The sequence below is a fragment of the Rhinatrema bivittatum genome, chromosome 4, assembly GCF_901001135.1.
Source record: "Rhinatrema bivittatum chromosome 4, aRhiBiv1.1, whole genome shotgun sequence".
In the NCBI taxonomy this organism is placed as follows: Eukaryota; Metazoa; Chordata; class Amphibia; order Gymnophiona; family Rhinatrematidae; genus Rhinatrema; species Rhinatrema bivittatum.
This window is the reverse complement of record NC_042618.1, coordinates 32,790,732-32,810,790: the sequence shown is the minus strand read 5'-3', so window position 1 is coordinate 32,810,790 and position 20,059 is coordinate 32,790,732. Positions and strand designations below refer to the sequence as shown.

Sequence of the window (20,059 nt, the reverse complement as noted above, 5' to 3'; positions counted from 1 at the left end):
GGCTGACATCACTGCCGCAGTATAATAAAACAACAACAACATCAAAACACGTTCTTCAGTTTCAAGGCTGGACAAGACACCATCCAAAACTCCAAGCCACATCTTCCCTTTTCAAGAAAAGAACCAAGAACTCTGGAAATACAACTGGCTCTTCTCTCTTCCAATTACAGAAAACATAAAAGAAAGTTACTTACCTACTGCTTTGCTTTCTTCTTTAGGGGAAACTGCCTGAAATTTGAAAAATAAAAAAAATTCTATTAAATCTGGAAACATGAGCAAAACAAAGAAAAAAAGCCAAACACAGAAAACTGGTGCACCATCATTGTCAACTTTCACATTGAAGACAGCACACGTGGACACCGAAGAACAGAACCTTGAACTATAGATCAGAATGGAGACATTACTACTTATCAGAAAATTACATTTTCTTTAGTGTAGATAGATGGACCCAGGACCAGTGGGTTATGCTCCCCTGCCAGCAGATGGAGAAGGAGCAAGCTGATGTCACAGTATATATATACTCCTGCAGAGACACCAGCCTGCCAAACTAGCAAAAACTTTTTTTTTTTTTAAATCAAGAGTCAACCATTACTGTACTCAACCAACCAGAAACACTGAACTCAAGCAAGGAATATATGTACCAAAATCTAGGGATTGGAAGAACACTTACCAGTAATTTATTTATTTATTTATTTATTTCACATTTTTTCTATACCGAGCTTCATGGTTGAATACCATATCAGATCGGTTTACATCGAACGAGGGATAGAAACTTGTAACAAAAAACGGAACAATAAGTTATAATCAGAAAGAGAGCAAGAAAGTTACATTGAACAAGGACTATAAACTTGGAGGCTTTACAGCTTGGAAGTAAATAGAGTAAAAAAGGCCCGAGCAGGGCAGTAACTTAAAACTCAAAAGTCATAATGAGCTCAGTTCGAGCAAGAAAGTTTAATTGCGGAGGTATTGGATAAGAGGCATCTCACGGAGAGGCATGGTTCCATGGCTCGTGAGTAGGATGGTAGATTATTGTGAGTCTGAAGGATCCGAGAAGGCTAATCGGAACAGCCAAGTCTTAAGTTTTTTTTTTTAAAAGTCAGTAGGCATGGTTCCAACCTGAGTTCTGTGGGAAGGCTATTCCAAATGTTTGGACCTGCTAGAGAAAAAGCTCGGACCCTGGTCGAAACTAGGCGAATGGTTTTGGTTGGAGGGGATAATCTGGAACATGTAGCCCCACAGGAAGACCACTGGCACAATCATTCGGCAGCCGAGGGTGGGAACCTGAGTCCAACTGTCTACACTAAGACAGATGGACTCAGGACCAGTAGGATGTACCAAAGCTACCCCCGAGTAGGGCGGGAGGCTGCCCGCGGTCCAGTCAACACCGTGTGTGCAAAGGCTGCGTCCTCCCGAGCCTGCATATCCAGACGATAAAGAGTATGTAAGGAGGACCACGACGCAGCTCATCAAATGTCGACAGGAGACAACAATCTAACCTCTGCCCATGATACTGCCTGAGCCTTAGTGGAATGAGTCTTAACCCGAGTAGGCAACGGCTTTTCAGCATCCACATACGTGGCTGTGACTACCTCCTTAATCCAGTGAGCTATAATAGCTTGCGAAGCTGGTTCACCCTGCTTCCTTCCACCATGAAGAACAATCAGTCTTTCGGAAAGGTTCAGAAACTTCCAGATACTGCACAAATCTCGACATCCAAGGGACGCAGGAGCAGATACTGCTCCGCATCCATAACCTTAGCCAGGGACAGCAAAGAAATTGACTGATTCAATAAAGTCCGACACCACTTTGGGAAAGAAGGATAAAACAGTACGCAGCTGTAACGCCCCTGGAGACACCAGAAGGAATGTCTCCCGGCAAGACAAGGCCTGCAGCTCGGAAACTCAATGCACAGAACAGCTAGCCAACAGGAACAGTGTCTTCAAGGACAATAACCGCAAGGAAAGGCTATGCAGCGGTTGGAATGTAGGGTCCGTCAAGAATTCGAACACTAAATTAAGACTCCACAAAGGAACCGGTAACCTCAAGGTGCTTCAAAAGGACAGGAATAGGAAGGTAGGCCTTGGACAGATCCAGAAATTCCTCTGACTGCATGACCATTATCACTGTCAGTAAGGTTTCCATGTGAAAATGAGTCACCTCAAATGACGGTTGATACATTTGAGATCCAGGATGGGATGAAAGAAGCCTTCCTTCTTGGGCACAACAAAATAAAATGGAATAACGCCCTATATTTTCTTGAGACATAGGCACTGGAACCACAGCCCTCAACCGGAGGAGCCTTAGAAATGTAGATTCCACTGCCTACTTCTTCTGCAAGGAGACACCATGAATACATCACGAGGAATACTGTGAAATTCCAGTGCATATCCTTCTCCTATCACCTCCAGGACCCACTGATCCGATGTGATCTCGACCCACCTCTGATAAAAAGAGAATGAGGCACCCCCTACCATCTCTTGTTCCAGAAGGTGGTCGGCAAACCTTCATTGGGAAGCTCGGGAGGATCCGCCCCCTCCGAGCCTGCTCCTCTCTTGCGCTGTCTGGGACAAAAGGACAGACCTACCGTAAGGCCAGGCCCTCTGAAAGGTTGTCCCTTGGAACCCAGGAGACGATCCCTCATACCAGAGTGGCACTGCAACTGCTTCTTATCCTCCAGCAACTGAGGGACCGGAGAGTCGCCCCACTTACTGGCCAATTTCTCCAACTCACTTCCAAACAAAAGTGAGCCTTTACAGGGCATTTTCGTAAGATTAGCCTTGGAGGCTGCGTCAGCTGACCAGTGTCATAACTATAGTTGATGCCTGGCCACTACCACTGATGCCACTCCTCTGGCCAAGGTACGGACCAAATCGCAGCCCACATCAGCTAAAAAGGCAGCAGCAGGTTCCATGACCCTCAACTTCCTGAGAGAGAAGCAAACAAGATCGTGCCACTAGGGTGCAACAAGAAGCTATCTGTAAAGTCATCACCACTGCTTCAAAGGCTTGCTTAGGGATAGCCTCAATCTACCTATCATGCACATCCTTCAGGGTCACTCCTCCCTCCACAGGGGATAGTCATCTGCTTAGAGATGGCACAGACCAGCGCATCCACTTTGGGAAAACAAACGCTCCCTCACTGTTGGATCCAGGGAGTGGGGCTCCCCATTCAAGATCAATCAATTCCTGAATGGAGTCCATCACAGGGAAAAAACAAGAAGCTTTTCACAAGGAAACCAAAATGGGATTCTTCTTTGGTTCAGACATGGAATCTGCACCAGGAACACCCAGCCATCTTCAAGGTCTGGGAAACCAGGGCTGGTAGTTCATCTCTATGAAAGAACCGCAACATGGTCCAATACGGTTCAAATCCCGGAGGAATTTCCCCATCTTCCAGGGAATCAGGATCTGCCTCAGTGCCATCTAGGTTCCTGTTGGGATTACCCGCAAGGAACAGAGGAATGCTCTGGCACCTAACCATAGGACTGGAAGAGGGAGGGGTCACCGGCTGAGGGTCCGACCTGACATGAGTGGGCGAAGCTGAGAACTGCGCCTGAAGAAAGGATTACAAAACTTGAAAAAAAAACTCCACCCTAGAAGAGACAGCCGGATCCAGGCCAAATCCAGAAGGAACTGGAGTGGGACTCACTGAACTGCCATCCCCAGCGGAGGAACCAGTCAAAGAAGTTCCAAGATCCGGCATACCTCCAGACCAATCCTTAAATCAGACCATCATATGGCTGGGAGGATCTAGGCTTAGCAAAATCAGAGGAAGACAACTCTTCCTGAGCCTGTAAACAGTGCTGACACAGGTTGGAGGAAACGTCAGGCTGAGATGCCCAAATGACAGGCAACACAGAGAAAAAGGTGTTTAGGTTTCTTGTTAACCAGTGCCATCAGTGCACAGGTGACGGAGAATGTGCATCCAGCCAGATCACACTGAAAAAATTTCAAGCGCACAAAAACTAGGCACCCCAAAAGTAAGTCCCGCAAAACACACATGCACAAACTGCGTCAAGGCCTGGGTGCACTACCAGCGTTTAGAAATGTGTGAACGCAAAAGGTGCGACTAAAACTGAGCGTACAATGCATGCGCAGAGCCAACGCACTGTGCACACTGACGTCTTATAGAGGGCAGTAAGGCACATATAGAAGCACGCAAGAATGCTGCCGAGGCCTACCGTCCCGTTGATGTCGATGGCTAGGTGTCCATCAGTGTGGCTCCTTGGCCCTTCGATGCAGATGGCTTGGACTTCACCTCAAAGAGCTGTTCCATCTTGTTGCGTCGAAGCAGTCTTCCCTTCAGAGTCATCTGGACGCATAAGCAGCAACCCCGGGTGTCATGTGATGCCCCCAGGTAGAGAATACATCTCTCATGTGGATCAGTGATGGACATGGTCTTCGGGCACTGGGTGCATCGCCAAAAACCGGACTTGGCCATGTCGGCCGAAACAAAAGGGACGCAAACTGAAAACGGTGGCGGCCATTGATGGCCAGTGGGCACTGCCACCATGGGATTTGACTGTGAAAGGAACCTTACCAGAATTGTCAAAAATCCTGTCTAGAACACTTTGGGGAGGCACTGTGAGGGACCTGGCAATGGAATAACGTAAAAACCTCACAAAACACAAGAAAAGGAAAGTTTTCCACAAAACCAAAACCAGGCAAAAGTGGGCTCGCTCACAGCTCTGCGGAAAAGAGAGACTAGAAAGGGACCCTGCGTGGACACGTGGTACAGGGCTTGCTGAGCATACTCGGCGTGCCTAGTTAAAGTTCCAGAAACTTTGACATAAGTTTTCTGTATTGGGGCTCCATCTGATGTCACCCATACATGAGAACTAACATCCTGATTGTCCTTGGAGAATCATATGTACAGCCTGTTGTATTTCCTGAATGAGTTTTCCATAGTAAAGTCTGCCTGATGTCCAGGCAATGTAAATCTGACTCCCCCTTGCCTGATTTGTCCTTCCTGAAGACTGGCAAGGTGATTGATTGAGGTGAAAAGGCAACAGAACATTGGGTAAAGAGGCAGCGACCAGGCAGAGGATCACCGCCCCCTTGGAGAAGACAATGTACAGGTTCCTACAAGAGAGGGCCTGTACCTCTGAAGTTAGTCTTGCTGAGCAATTAGCCAACAAAAAAATTCACCTTGAGAGAGAGATTCTTAAGTGATGCCTGTCTTAAGTCCCTTGAATGGAGGATCCTGTCAAGGCCCTGAGAACCAGGTTAAGATCCCATAGAGGGACCAGGGGGTGGAAAGACAGTCCGAGGTGCTTTACCTTTAAGGAAACATACTATATCTGGGTGCATTGCACTGGCGCCTTTGACTGGATTCCTAAATACTGAGATTCGCTGCCATCTGCACCCTCAGAGAGCTTTTTCTAGCCCTTGTTGAATAAATTCCAGGAAGTGGGTGACCTCTGCTCTCCACAGGGAAGTCTTGGCTTCATCCAGAAGATCTTGAACAGGCACCATATGTAGGTTAAAGATGTTTGACCACTTCCTAGCCTTCAGCATGGTGGGATACCCTTTCCTGTTCAGGCGTGCCCTTTCAAGGGCCATGCCATAAGACAAAATGAGGCTGGGTCTTCTAGGAATATGGGGCCCTGGCCAAGGAGCCTCATCCCTCCGGGAGGCGCAGGGACGGACCCGCATACCATGCTTTCCTTGGCCAGTTTGGGGTTACTAGGATAGTCAAGGTTGCTTGATTCTTTCTAATGTTTTCCCTATTAACAGCCACAATGGGAACACACACAACAGGCCTCTAGTTGGCGAAGGCCATACCAGCATGTTTATTCTGCTTGAGCTTGGTTCTCCTCTTCGGCTGAAGAAGTCTTTTGGCTTCTTGTTGTGTTGGGATGCCATCAGGTCCATCGTTGGCTGTCCCCATTTGCTCCCGAGGCAGGCTTCTTGGCTCAGTTCCCATTCTTCTTTATCTAGCTTATTTCTACTCAGGAAGCCTGCCTGGGTATTGCACGTACCCACAATGTGAGTTGCTATCAGGCTCTCTGGTTCAGTTCTGCCCAGTCACATATCACTGTTATCTCATGAGCTTGTGCTTGGCTGTAAGTGACCCCCTGGCGGTTTATGTAGGCCACTGCCGTGGAATTGTCTTGAAAGAATTCTGACCGGCTTGTCTTATTAAGGAAGGAACACCTTGAGAACAAACCTGATAACCTGTAGCTCCAACCTATTTAAATGCCAAGTCTTCCCCTGCTGGACCCACTGCCCTTGCATTGTCTGGCCTACGCAGTGGGCTCCCCAACCTATGCTGCAGGCATCTGTGGTCAAGATGACTTATTCCAGCACAGTTAAAAACGTATCCTTTGTGCCAGGTTGGGAGGGTGCGTCCACGAGTTCAGGCCATCCTCTGATGGCTGTAGGGGCAACTGCTAGTCGTAGCTCAGCAAAATTGGTGACCATCTGGTTAGCAGTGATTCCTGCAGGGGATGCATATGCACCCTGGCCCACGGGACCAAATCTATGGCTGCCGGCTTCAAGCCTAATAGATGTAGGTAGTCCTGGCCGTTGTGAACAGATTGGGCTTGGAAGCTTTTCGTATGGGGAAAGAACTGGGACTAAGAGGGCTTAAGATTGCAATTTTTTATTGAAATTTCAAAATAAAAATTTACACAAAGAATCCACTTTGCTTCAGAAACATAATTTTTTCTTTGTAAAATATGTTTTAAAGAAACATTTTCCAAATCATGAAATCACAGTATCCATTAGACCACAATCTATGGGGGAGGTCAGCCTAATTTGGAGATATAAAGGAACTCATACTCGAGACTGTTTTTCATAGAATTTATCATCCAGCCTAGCCATTCCATCAGGCATACTACAGTGATCGAGGTTCTGGTGTTTTCCTGGGTGGACTTGGCCCGAATGAGCCAGTCGTCCAAGTAGGGATGAACCAGAATTCCTTGCCTGTGCAAGGTTGCTGGTACCACCATCATCACCTTGGTGAAGATCCTTGGTGTGGTCGCAATGCCAAAGGGAAGGGCATGAAACTGGAAGCGCCTGCCCAGTACACAGCAGTGTAGGAATTTCTGGTGAGATTCATTTATCGGAATATGGAAGTATGCTTTGGCTAGGTCTAAGGAAGAGAGAAACTCCCTGTTTCTTACTGCTGCTAGGGTTTCCCTGCAGAAATATGGAACCCTAAGTTACTTGTTGACCTCCTTGAAGTCTAGCATTGGGCGAAAGGAGCCATCCTTCTTACGTACCACAAAGTAAATAGAATACGTTCCCATGCCCACAGGGTATACTGCTTGTAGCCCTTACAACTTGGCTAAGGTAGCCTCTATTGTTGCCCCCTTCTCTGGTGAAGAGCAGGGGGAGACTATAAACATTTTAGGTAGTGCCTTGGCTAATTCAGGGGCATACCCTGTGTGGATCACTTCGAGTACCCAGTGGTCCTAAGTGATGTGGATCCACTCCGGGGCAACCTCCCATGGGTTCTAGAGTCTGAGGGACCCTCTGACTGATACTGGGGTGAGCAGCTAGAGCCTGCCAATGCTGGGAGATCACTTCTAGGATGCTTAGCTCCCCGAAAGAACAAAGTCTTAGACTTCCTTGCTCGCTGGTAGCCAGAGCTGCCGAACTTGTGTCTTTGGTAATCCCTAGGTGCCGACACCTCAGATTCCTGGTGCTGGACTTTGGTCTATCCTCTGGGACTTTGCCTCCCCTATCAGAGCAGCCACTCCAGCCCCCATGAGGACTGGGGGTACAGCCTGAGGGATCTCACTGTAGTTGAGCCAGAGCAAGCATCCCAGGAATTGTGGCTACCAGGGGAAGGCCCACTGCTCCTGAGCCAAGGAGGGGTCTTTCAGCCAGAAAGTTTAGTAACTTGAGACGCTGAACAGCACTTGTCCAGACCTGCTGTGAGAGAGAGCTACTGGGGGACTGCCTCCACGATGCCTCCCCTTACAGGAGAAGTAGTATCACATCAAACGGCATGGAGGCATGCTCTGTCTACACCAGCTGTGGAGGAGAAAATCCCTACTGTGAAGGCTGGTCTAGCAGGGGGATAAGGAAATTTAGGCTCCTAGTTTCGTTACATTTAAGCCCCTATAAATAAAAGTGGGTGGCTAAAGGCAGAGTTAGGTGTTTAGTACTGATTTCCAGAACTGGCATTTAACTTAGGAGTCTAAATCTAGGGCCCCTAAGTTAAGATCCTAAATATGTGAATTTTCAGCTGAAAAAAAACGCAAAACAAAACAAAAAAAACCCCACAAAAAACCGTAGGATAAGTTCTGCTGAAAATAGGAACCTAACTTAGGGGGCCTAAATATAAAAGCTCCCTTTTTTGAATATTGGTCTCATTGTGCCTGGCAGCTGCACTACCTGGTGGAAGGAGGCTCAGATGTTGAAAGAAGGCTAAGGGGCCTGCTGTGCAGCCTACAAGAGGCTGCCACCGACCTCCCCATGGTGCAGATGAATGCAGCGGCCAGCCAGCAATGGACAGAAGACTAAAGGAATCCTTTCCTGCCTCGTAGCAGGTTCAAAATAATGGTTAAACATTTACTGTACTGTTATATACCACAGCATTGGATGCAACTGTCAAATATCTGAAGGAACATATTTCCTAAGACAGCAAGAAGTGTCCTTAACTCCTTAATACAATGCAGACGATTACAAAGGTTCTAAGTGTCTGAGCAGCATGCAACCAATAATTTCCTGATTTCTGCAATCTGCCTGTACACAGATTTAAAACAAAACAATAAGACAGGGATGTTCAGTTCAACTCACCGCTGGCCTTTTTGTCTGTCTGGGAGGGCTGGGCTGAGGGGAGGGTTTTTTGGATGGCTGCTGGCTTGGTGCTGGTGGCGGTAGCTGCGGCGGCGGTGCCTGGGACTCCTTTGCTTGCGGCTGCGGTGGTTCCAAGCCCTGGAGCTGAGATATGACTGCCGGGATCGGTGGCACCTGAAGCTGTGGTGCTGAGGGCTGGAGCTGCTGCTGGGCATGATGGGGCATTTGCTGTTTCCCTTGAGAGTACAGATCCAGGATCTGATGGCAGATGTCTAGAACAAGAAGTTAAAAAGGTGCCTCAGACTTGGAGCACTGGGAATTCTAAACCAACAAAATAAAATGTAAAAAAAAAAAAATCCTCTTCTGACCCCACCAGTACGATGTACTGTTCTTTCACCATGGCTTTAATCTGAGACATCAGTGGCTAGAAAATCCATTGGTCACCCCAATTGTCCAATTCAAATTCTACACAAATGTGACCGTATGGAAGGACGGCTTTTAAAAAGAGAGAGAAACTCCCCAGGAGGTAGGCAAACAAGGTCACGGCATCGGGATCCTATCACTGGAAGGAGAAAGGAGGAACTCCTAAGCCAAAAAAACCCAACCAGAGGAAGGAAGGAAAAAAAAAAAAGATGCCAGCCAGGCCTCACACTGACAAGTAAAGTGAGGCAACTAGAACAGGGACCGAGAAGAGAATTTTTCTCTTTTACACAACAGCTAAAGCTATAGTAAGATGTACATACATTTTACTTCATTGATATTTATGTGAAAAAGACAAAAACCAAAACAAAAAAAAAAAAGGAGGAGGATCACGTGGTGTACTGAGGGTGGAGGATGTGATTCCTTCCCTCTCGGCGGCCGATCCCTTGAATCGACCCCCATCTGCATTGATCCGACCAGTGCAACACCATTTTTTTGAGGCGGCTGACATTTCTCTCTGGTTGTTGCTCTCTGGGCATGCCGACTCGAGCTGGTAAGGCTGCAAAGGAAAAGGGGAGAGAAGTGCTGCCGGCACCATCTGAGCCCATCATGGCTGCCGCGGCTGGGCCTATGGACCAAATTTCGGCGCCGGTGCTGGCAGAAATAAAATCTGCAGTCATAGAGGCGCTGGGACCCGAGCTCAAAACGATCTCTTCGGCTGTGGCTGATATTTCGGCCAATTTTAACAAATTTGAGAGCCGCTGCACCGAGTTGGAAAGCCGGGTTTCTGATGCCCAAGATGGCCTCCATACCTTACAAACGGAGATGGCGGCGCTGCGAGCCGAGGTCTCCAAGCATACGACGAAGATTGAGGACCTCGAAAACCGCTCGCGGCGGTCAAATTTGCGCTTTATTGGCTTACCGGAATCTATTGACGAGCGTGCCCTCCCGTCTGTCCTTGAAGCTTGGCTGGTAAAGGAGCTCGCCTTGCCTACTGCACAGGGCCCGCTGTGGATCGAGCGTGCGCACCGCCTGGGAGTGAAGAGGTCGGCGGCGGAAAAGCCCAGAGTTGTTGTGGCGAAGATTTTAAACTTCGCCCACAAGCAAGAAATTTTGGCTGCTGCGCGTCGGGGCCGCTCCCTTCAATATGACAACCAGAGGGTGCTGATTTTTCAGGACTTCTCAGCGAATGTGGCAGCTCAGCGCAGGGCGATGGCCCCGGTGTGCACACAGCTGTTGGCGCAGGGCTTGAGAGCCTCTTTGATTTTCCCAGCTCGCCTGCGAGTGGTTACTGACTCGGGAGTGCAGTGGTTTACTTCGCCCCAGGAGGCCCGGGCCCTCTTGCACGTGGCGGGCCCTGGGGACGGGACTGGAGCTGATGCCGCGCCTCGCTGATGTGGGACTGTGCTCGCTTCTTTTACCGTAGCCAGGTATTTTCCAGCCTGGTGGTCAGAACTAGCCTACTATGGATGTGGTTCGGTGACCTGCAAGCCCTGGTTGGTTGGGGCTTTGGTTGTTTTTGCTTTTGTGGGTTGCCTTTACCAGCCCTACCGCTTTGTGGCGTTTGCCCGTGTTTTTCCTCTAGTTTGTGGTCCACTAAGTGGCGTGGCCTACAGCTCCGACGGAGTGGGGATTGTTTTGCCTCCAAGTTTCAGGGGAGTTCAGCGCATTCTTTGTTTTTTTTTCTTCTGGACTCGTTTTCTGCTGGAACTGAGTTAATGCCCAGGCGGGGGACTCTGGTTTTAGTGGGGTAGGATCCTGACGGGGGGGGGATTCCCCCCTTGGACATTGAAACTTTGTTACCCTATGCCCCTTTTGTTCCTCGCCTGGCTGGGTTTCCTCTCTTGGGGATTCTTATTTTTTATTATTGTCTCCCTCCTTCCTTTCTCTGCGTCACGCAGCGTCCCTAATTGTGAGCTGCCCTTGCGAGTGATGGTGTATGGACTATAGACATATCTGGGTTTATAATTGTTTATATCCCTTATACTATTTTTGTACTGCCTATGATCGTTCATATGCTGTCTAAACGTCTGAGGAGTTAAGATCTACTCTATGGGTGCCTTCTGAGGGTTTCAATTTGTTTTTTTTCTTATCCCATCTCTGTTTTTTTTTCTCCATTGTTTCATCTTATCTGCCTCTATGTGCTGCACCCCAATATTGTTGTGCATTCCTTATTTTTGTTTTGCCAGGCTGGGGGGGGGGGGGGTCGGGAGATGCAGATGGGGTGGGTGGGGGGGGGGTGGGTAAGCTAACACGGTAGTGATCTCGACTTGGGGAAAGGGAGAGCTCCCCGCTAGGGGGGTTGCGGATACTGTGACAGGCTCCTTGGGGTACCATTGTTCCTTTTTTTGTTGACCTTTTTTTGGTTTCTACGATCTCACTCAGTCCCGGGGTATGGCGATGGTGAGGGTTCCGGCTGGGAGGGCCCTTGCCAGGGGATTGCTTGGATGATACGCTTGGGATATAGTTTTCTGATGTCTCTTGAGTAATCACACCTCTCTTCTTACATGGAATGTCTGTGGCATAAACTCCCCAATTAAACGCACTAAGATTCATACCCTCCCTTAAGCGTAAGGGGGCTAGAATTGCATTCCTCCAGGAAACCCATCTTTTGGATGGTGAACATGATAAATTAAGTAGACTTTGGGGTGGGAATGTTTACTATGCTTCTGGCACCACGAAGTCGGCGGGGGTGGTCATTTGGGTTCACCCGCAGGTCCCTTTGCAGGTCCATTCTACTATTAAGGATCCCCAGGGCCGGTACATAATCTTGATCGCTGAGCTACATCAAACCAAGGTAATTTTATGTAATCTATATGCTCCCAATAATCATAGCCCAAGCTTTTACCAGAACCTTTCCCGATTGCTTCTCCCTTATGTGGAGGACTGCATAGTAATTGGTGGTGACTTTAACACCGTTTGAGATGACCAACTGGATCGCTCCTCACCCTCAGGGACTCGAGGGAACTTTGGCAGAGGTCCCTCTCATTTGGAGCAATCGCTTCAGTTGATGGAGGTTTGGCGTCTCTTGCATCCGGGGGAAAAAGACTTTACTCACATTTCCCGGGCGCATGGCACGCTCTCCCGCATTGATTACTTTCTCCTCAGTTCGCATTGCTTCTCCCAGGTGGGCGAGGTGACCATTGGGGAGATTGTGGTTTCTGATCATGCCCCGGTCTGTTTGGACCTGCAGATTGGGCGTTGCTCGGTCACGGCCTCTCCCTGGCGGTTTCCCTACTATTTGGTTCATGATGCTAAATTTCAGGAGTTTCTGCGAGCCCGCTGGTTGGAGTATGCTACTTTGAATGCGCAACACGTAACTGAGCCGGTATTGTTTTGGTATACAGCCAAAACTGTTTTACGAGGGGACATTATTTCTTATATGGCACATAGGAACAAAGTCATTAACCACCGGATTGTCACTCTGACTGCTAGACTGCAAAGGGCCAAGTTAGCCCTGACGCGTAGGAACACACAAGGGGCTCGTGTGCAATATTTTTCGATTCAGGCTGAGCTTAACACATTGCTTCATCAGCGGGCTCGCAAGAGTTTTCTTTACTATCAGTATAAACTTTATCAGCATAGTAATAAAGCTGGAAAATTGCTTGCGAATCTAGTTCGGGCTGCTAGAGGTTCCAGATACGTTCCGGCCTTACGAAGCCCCACGGGTAATATCCTTACTGCCACTAAAGACATACTACTGAGGTTCAGGGAATTTTATAAGGGCTTATACTCTTCGGAGCATTGGAACCCCGAAGCGTGTGCCCGGTTCTGTGCGCATTTACACCTCCCCCAGTTAACTGGTGAACAGCAGGTTTTTCTCAACAGCCCGGTGTCGTTGCAGGAGGTAATCGGGGGGGCTAAGGTCTGTAAAACTCCAGGGCCGGATGGGTATGGGGCAGAGTTTTACAAATGTCTCCAGGACTTGGTGGGTCCTCCGTTGGTCCAGGTGTTGGGTGCCCTGGCGGGGGGGGGGGGGGGGGGGGGGGATCTTTCCCAGCTCACAGTAATCGGGCGCATATAGTCCTTATTCCAAAATCGGGTAAGGACCCCTTGGCTCCTGAGTCATATCGCCCCATTTCACTCTTAAATTTCGACCAAAACCTGCTGGCTAAGATCATGGCAGACCGCCTCTCTATACTGCTCCCTAGCTTGATAGGTCCTGATCAGGTGGGTTTTGTCCGTAAGCGATATGGCTTAACTAACATTCGTAAGGTGTTGGCGGCTATGTCTTTGTGCCAATTGACGGAGATCCCATTCCTCGCGGTCAGTTTCGACGCTGAAAAGGCGTTTGATAGGGTGGAATGGGGCTATCTTTTTTGGATTTTGCAACGGATGGGCTTTGGGGGGCTGTTCCTAGACACGGTTCGTTTATTGTACCATGACCCAGAGGCTGTTATTGTGACTAATGGTTCCTCCTTCGCGCCCTTTTCTATCTCTAGGGGGTACTAGGCAGGGATGTCCCCTCTCCCCTCTTTTATTCATCCTCCAGCTGGAGCCCTTGCTTTTGCACATACAGGCGGCGAAGCTGGTGAAGGGGTTGCGCCTTACCTCCCATACCTTTAAATATGCCGCATTTGCGGATGATATTTTGATATTCATCACTGACCCCAGGAGGTCTCTTCGTCCTCTGCTCCAAATTTTTTGGGATTTTCTCTGGATTTCGGTTAAATTTGAACAAGTCTGAGGCCCTGGCTTACCCGGACACGTTACTGGATGCTTGGGACGGGGAGTTTCCGCTACGCCGGGCGGCCGAGGCGTTTCGTTATCTTGGTATTTCTATCCCACGGGACCTCTCTAGGCTCTATAAATTGAATGTTCTCCCTCTCCTCAAACATACTCAAGACAAGTTGTGTACTTGGGCCCGTTTACCGTTATCCCTGGGGGGTAGAGTTCATCTTTTTAAGATGGTTCTCCTACCCAAGTGGCTCTATTTGTTCCAAAACTTGCCGTTACAGCTTCGAACAGTGGAGTTGCGCGTGTTGGATAAAGCCCAGCGCCGTTTTTATTGGAGGGAGGGCCGGTCTCGTATACCTTTGGCTTACATGCGGGAACCGTGGGGTAGGGGAGGCTTGGGTGTCCCGGATCTGGCCCTTTATAACTTGGCTAGTAATTTGCGTTTAATCCGAGATTGGTTGCTGTCCTCGTCTACAGTTATATGTTTGTCTGCGGAGTTAGAATTGGCCGCCTCCATCTCTCTGCATTTCCTTTTGCAAGCGAATGCTTCTTCTCTGCCATCTCACCTGGTGCAAAATGTCCTTATTCGGCCTGTGCGAGCCTCTTGGGGGGGCCTCACGCGGCTTTTACAGATTCCGAAGGTTTGTGCCCCGCTCCTACCGATTTGGGGCAATCCTGATTTCACGCCTGGCTCTCAAACGGCAGCCTTTCAAAGATGGGATGGGCTGGGGGTAGACTTGATTGGACGGGTGTTGACTCAGGATGGCGTCCTCATGACCATGCCAGAACTTAGGAATTGTTACGGAATAGCTGCTAGAGAGGTCTTTCCATATTTACAGTTAAAACATTATATCTGTTCCTTACCTCCCTCTTCTTTGCACACATCTCATCTCCAGGCCCTGAGAGTGATGTTGTCTCTTGATAAAGATAAACCACCCTCACTCTCTCATTATTATCAGCGCCTCCGACAACGGGTGTCGGTGGACACGTGCTCTATTTTGGTTGATAGATGGAATAGTGATGGCGTGTTTACTGTCAATGCTTGTATTATCAAAGCCGGGTTTCGGCGGATTTCCCAGCTCTCGATTAATTCTTATTTCCGAGAAATGCAATATAAATTTTTGCGGAGAAGCTATGTCTCAGCAGAAGGGGCTTTCCATTTACGGATCTCTCCTTCGGTGGCGTGCCCACGCTGTGGTCATGCTCGGGGTACCCTATCCCATGCTTTTTGGGATTGTCCGGTCATTCGTCTGTTTTGGACGCGAGTGGCCCGTTATTTAGAAAATTTGATGGACGTGGTACTCCCGATTTCTCCATTATGGCTCTTATTTGGCTGCATTTCTCCATTGCGAATTAGGAGGCTGGGACATCGTTTGCTTATTCATAAGGCGTGCCTGGTAGGGAAGAAGACCATCTTACTGCAATGGCGTGAGAACTCCTCCTGCTTACTGGACTTGGCGAAATGGTTTTCATCGAATGATGTTGATGGATGCGGCGACCATGCGACATACTCCAAGTCACAAGAAAAGGTTTCTTGCCATATGGGACGTCTACATACAGTCATTACCACAGACAGTGCGCAGCTCGATTCTCAACGAATGACTTCCACAGATCTCTTGGACTGGGTGCTGATGTTGTATTGCTAGAATTTGTTGACTTTTAGATTCCAGGGAGCCTGGGGGGGAGGGACGGAGTTTTACCCTCATGGGCTAAGGGAAGTTGGCCTTCTGCTGTTTTGTAATGTATGATACTGTTTTGGGGAGAGAGACGAAGTGTCCCGCCTCTCTCTCATGTTTGCTGTTTGACATTTTGACAAAAATAATAAAAACCGTTTCAAATAAAACTAAAACAGGGCAAAAAAAAAAAAAAAAAAAAGGAATAAAACTTAAGAGAAAAAAAAAGTTAGGCAAGCTTCCTTTCCAAAAGCCCTCTCTGGAAGTGCATTGACTGGGGAGGAATGAAATCTTTGATGCGCTTAGACATGGCCGCTTCGAGTATCTTCCCAATATGCAAAGTAAAATGATCAGCTGACTCAGAGGCTACCAGCTTCGATAAAAAGTGATTTCCAGAACAGCAGTGTAACTGGCACCGATTCAATATCCCCATCCAAAGGGGAACGTAATCTTAGCTTTAAACTACTTACGAGACAGAATATAAAGCTCAACCTCCCCCAATCAGAGGTCGTCACTGGTACCTTCAAGAACATCAACTGGCACGTCCTGAACAAACTGCTCCCACCATCTTCTGTACATTGGTTTGGCCGTCCATTCCTGAATCTCAAATTTACACAAGCGCCCCGCCAAATACATGACCGCCACCGCTATTATCTCAGGCTCCCACTGCAGGGACAGTGTGGTACACAGGCTAAAATGAGAAAAAAATAAAAGCAAACACTGTCACGGCAGACAAAACAGGGCTGAAGGGTACAGACACAGTAGGCTGCCGCAGAGGAACCTAGAAAATGACCCATTCAAAGAAGTGGGGAGAGAAAGCCCCAGACAGAAGGTTTACCCAGTGCTTCACTCCCATTCTTTTGCTGTGAGGATCCTTTGTGTTTATCCCACATCCTTTTGAATTCTGGCACTTTTTGTGTTTCTCTTCACCACCTCTGGGATGGCCCTCCGAGCCTCCGTGAAAAAAATGTTTCCCTGAGTCTAACCCCCAGAGTTCATATCATGACCCCTAGCTCTCCAGCTTCCTTTCCACTGGAAAAGGCTTGTTCCCTAGTCTATCACATGCCTCCCTGTCTCCTCTCAGGTACACATATTTAGGTCTTTTGGAGCAAACCTTGCACCATTTTGCCTCTCTCTGGCCTCTTCTATCCTTTTCCAGATACGGCCTCCAGGTGGGGTCTTGCCAATGATCTGCAAACAGTAACAAATTTAGGATTTTGCCCTCCCACTCCCCCCAGAATAGAAGAGATAGAGCAGAGCAGCCTTCTTTGCTCTGCTCTCTCTCTTCCAGGCTCCTCACCCTCTTTTCATGTCCCTGAATGACAGGAAGCAGCTAAATTAGGCAGTAGAGTGGCTTTTCTTTGCTGCCTGCTGTATATGCTTTGGCCTCACCCCCCCTGTTTCCTGCACAGGACAAGAGGGACTGGAAAAGGTCAGAACGGTTTTTTTTTCTGTCCCTTCCAGCCTCACCCCTCCCCTCCTTTTCTCTGCACAGGGAGAGGAGGGGCTGGGGCAGGAAGCAGAAGGCTGTTCTCTGCCCAGTGAGATTCAGTACAACTGGGAGACAAATTTTCAGCTGGTCTGCTACCCCAGGCATAGGTGAAATGTGCCTAGTGGCAAATCCAGGCCTGCCTGCACAGGGGTATCATCAGCTGCTTTTGCCTGATGGTTATGCCTCTCTCTGGCCCTAGTCTCTGCCTTGTCACACTGCTTTGTTACTCTCCGATTAGACACCATCACCTTGAGATGTCTCTCCCCATCCATACACACAGTCTCTCTCTCTCTCCCCATCCAAATCACATACAGCTCCTTTAGATTTCTGCACCCGCTCAGGAGGAACGTGTTTTTATCTGATAATTTCCTTTCCTTGAATCTAGTCAGACCACTGGCTCTCTGAAGAGGAAGCACTTTTTAGCAATGAATATCAACTGCAAGCATTCAACCACTCCTCAAACTTTTTTTTAGACTGTTTCTCATTCTCTCTGTTCCTTCACAGGCATCTACGCTCTTGCAGATCTTAATATCATCTAAGAGACAAAAGCTTTTCCTATTAACCCCTCTGAAATATAGCTCAAAGATGCTGAACAGAACTAGTCCCAGAACTGATTGCTAAGGCACGCCACAACACACACATCTCTCTCCTCAGAGTGAATTCCCTTTCTCAGTCTACCGACTTACAATCCAGTCCATCACTTTGTAACCCACTCCCAGGATGCTCATTTTATTCCTGACCTCTTATGTGAAATAGTATCAAAGGCTTTGCTGCACTGTACGTCCTTAATTCTCTAGATTCACCCAATCTAAAGATCCAATCAGATTCATTTGACACGATCTTCCTCTGCCTCAGATCCTGGAGCCCACTGGATTGTAGTTAGTTCACTATCCTTTCCTTCGGCAGAATCTAATCTAATTTCCCCACCCCCGAGGCAAGGCTAACCAGCCTGTAGTTTCTAACCTCCTGTGTGTTCATTTTTTATGAAGAGGCATAACTACTGCTCGATTCCAATCTTGCAGCACCACTCCATTCCCCAGAGATTTAACAGATCTTTCAGCGGACTTGCCAGCACATCTGATCCCTTCGTATCCTAGGATGTGCCACATCCGGCCCCAAGCAACAATGAAATGCACTGCTGTATGGCAGTTGATGTTAAAAAAAAAAAAACGAAACCACACACAAAACCCCCCGTCTCTATGTTGTAGGAGGAAAACCCCAGCCTCAAGGATTTCTGAGGTGACTGCCTGCAGTACCCAGGGCATGAATCAAAAGGTTAAAATCTATGCTAATTCTAACCATCGCTGGCACTGCAGAACATGCAGCTCCACATTTCTCTGAGATTGAGGCTTCACTGCTGCTACTGAAGAGCAGATGAAAATATGTACAAACTATTTATAGCAACTTACCTTTTATCCATCTTCCCAATTTTCTACTGTTCATTTGAGATGACAAATATTCAGAAACTTTTCCCTGAAAGATTAGTAACTAAGGGAATGCAGGATGAGTAGTAATTCCAGAGAAGTTACCTTCATTCACAACAAGCAAGGGTCATTTTCCCTAGATGTACAGCACAAGAAGAGAAACACCCAAGCTTGTAAGCTGGTATATTTGTTTATTTTTATTTTATTTAGGAATTTTATAAACTGTCATTCCGTGTGCAGATCACAATGGGTTACAAAGTGATAGTCCTAGTTTTACTCACTAAACATACAAACAAGATTAGTTACAGGGTGGTTTTATAAGCAGGCATTGATCAAGAGGTTTGTTCTAGTACATAAAGATTAATAGTTGATCTAGTACATAAGGCAAAGAGTTTGGGTAGTCAGAATGAAATGATAGTTTTCATATCTTTGTCAGAGGGTTATTTTGAGAATCTTGCATTCTCTCTTTTATTCTTCGTGATTCAATTAGTGTCTTTTGACCTTACAGACTTTGTATCTCTGTATATTCTACTGTTCTTAGGTTAAGTTACATGTGTTTTTGAATCATGTTTTTAGTTTGCATTTAAATTTGTCTGGTAAAATATGCAATGTCTCAGGCAAAGAATTCCAGAGCTTTGGACCCACTATGGAAAACATGCTCTCATTTGCGTCAGGTGTGTGCTCTGTATTGTGGGAATAGTCAGTAGTCCTTTATTTTGAGATCTTAGTGTTTGTGGGTGATTGACACTACTACCGTACACTCTTAGTAAGCTGTTGATATTGGAGTGAAAGATGTTGTATATTATCATTAGTACTTTATAGTAGATTCTGGATTGTACTGGTAACCAGTGCCGTGATATTAGCGAGGGTATAATGTGGTCGTATTTCCTAGATCCTAGTAGTAGCAGCAGCAGTAGTCTTGCTGTGGCATTTTGTAGTAGCTGAAATGGTTTTAAGTTACTTGCTGGAAGTCAGAGTAGTAGGGAGTTACAATAGTCAAGGTTTGAGAAGCTTAGAGTTTGCAATGCAGCACGAAAATCGGCAAAAGTTAATAATGGTTTCAACCAATGAGGTATACACAATTTGGCATAACCTGTCTTAATATACTGATGTGTAATTTAATGTGGGTTCTCGTTTATCTGTACACCTAAATCCTGGAGCTGGTTTGAGGGAATAATGTGACTACATTTAAGAGACAATTGCACAGCTACATTGAAACACTGCTTTAAAGTTAGGTTGCATTTTTTTTTTTGGTCACTGGCATTTTCCTGTTTAAGATAAGCATTTTTTTTTCAAGAAGAAAAAACTGCAAGCTACCAGGCTTTTCTAAGAACATTAACTAAGGCATGAATGGTTGAGAGTTCATCTTTCTCCAGCCAGTGTTGAATGCCAGTAGTGCTAGAAACTCTTACCTGTCATTTACAAACGTCCAAGCCATCTGAACGAGTTTCTGAATTTTGTTTTTGTCACCTAAAAAAATAAATGAAAATTGCTAGACAGACATGTATAAAAAGGTAAAGAGTATTTAAAACTGAGACAATACAGCAAATTAAGGACATTAGTATGAAAGGCCATCACAAATGACTGGTGAGAATGACCTTGCTTGTTCTGTCTCCTCCCTTC

The 20,059-nt window shown here is 47.2% G+C and overlaps 1 protein-coding gene across 1 annotated transcript in view; it reads right to left on the bottom strand.

The window, feature by feature from the left end:
- Positions 1 to 20,059, bottom strand: part of CCNK (cyclin K) — a 51,767-nt gene that overhangs the window by 11,403 nt on the left and 20,305 nt on the right. Inside the window, exons 6-9 of the mRNA XM_029597914.1 lie at positions 19,849 to 19,906; positions 16,042 to 16,211; positions 8,751 to 9,022; positions 195 to 228 (exon numbers count right to left, since the gene is read on the bottom strand). Of these exons, the coding sequence (XP_029453774.1) occupies positions 195 to 228; positions 8,751 to 9,022; positions 16,042 to 16,211; positions 19,849 to 19,906 (534 nt within the window). The remainder of the gene's footprint in view (positions 1 to 194; positions 229 to 8,750; positions 9,023 to 16,041; positions 16,212 to 19,848; positions 19,907 to 20,059) is intronic.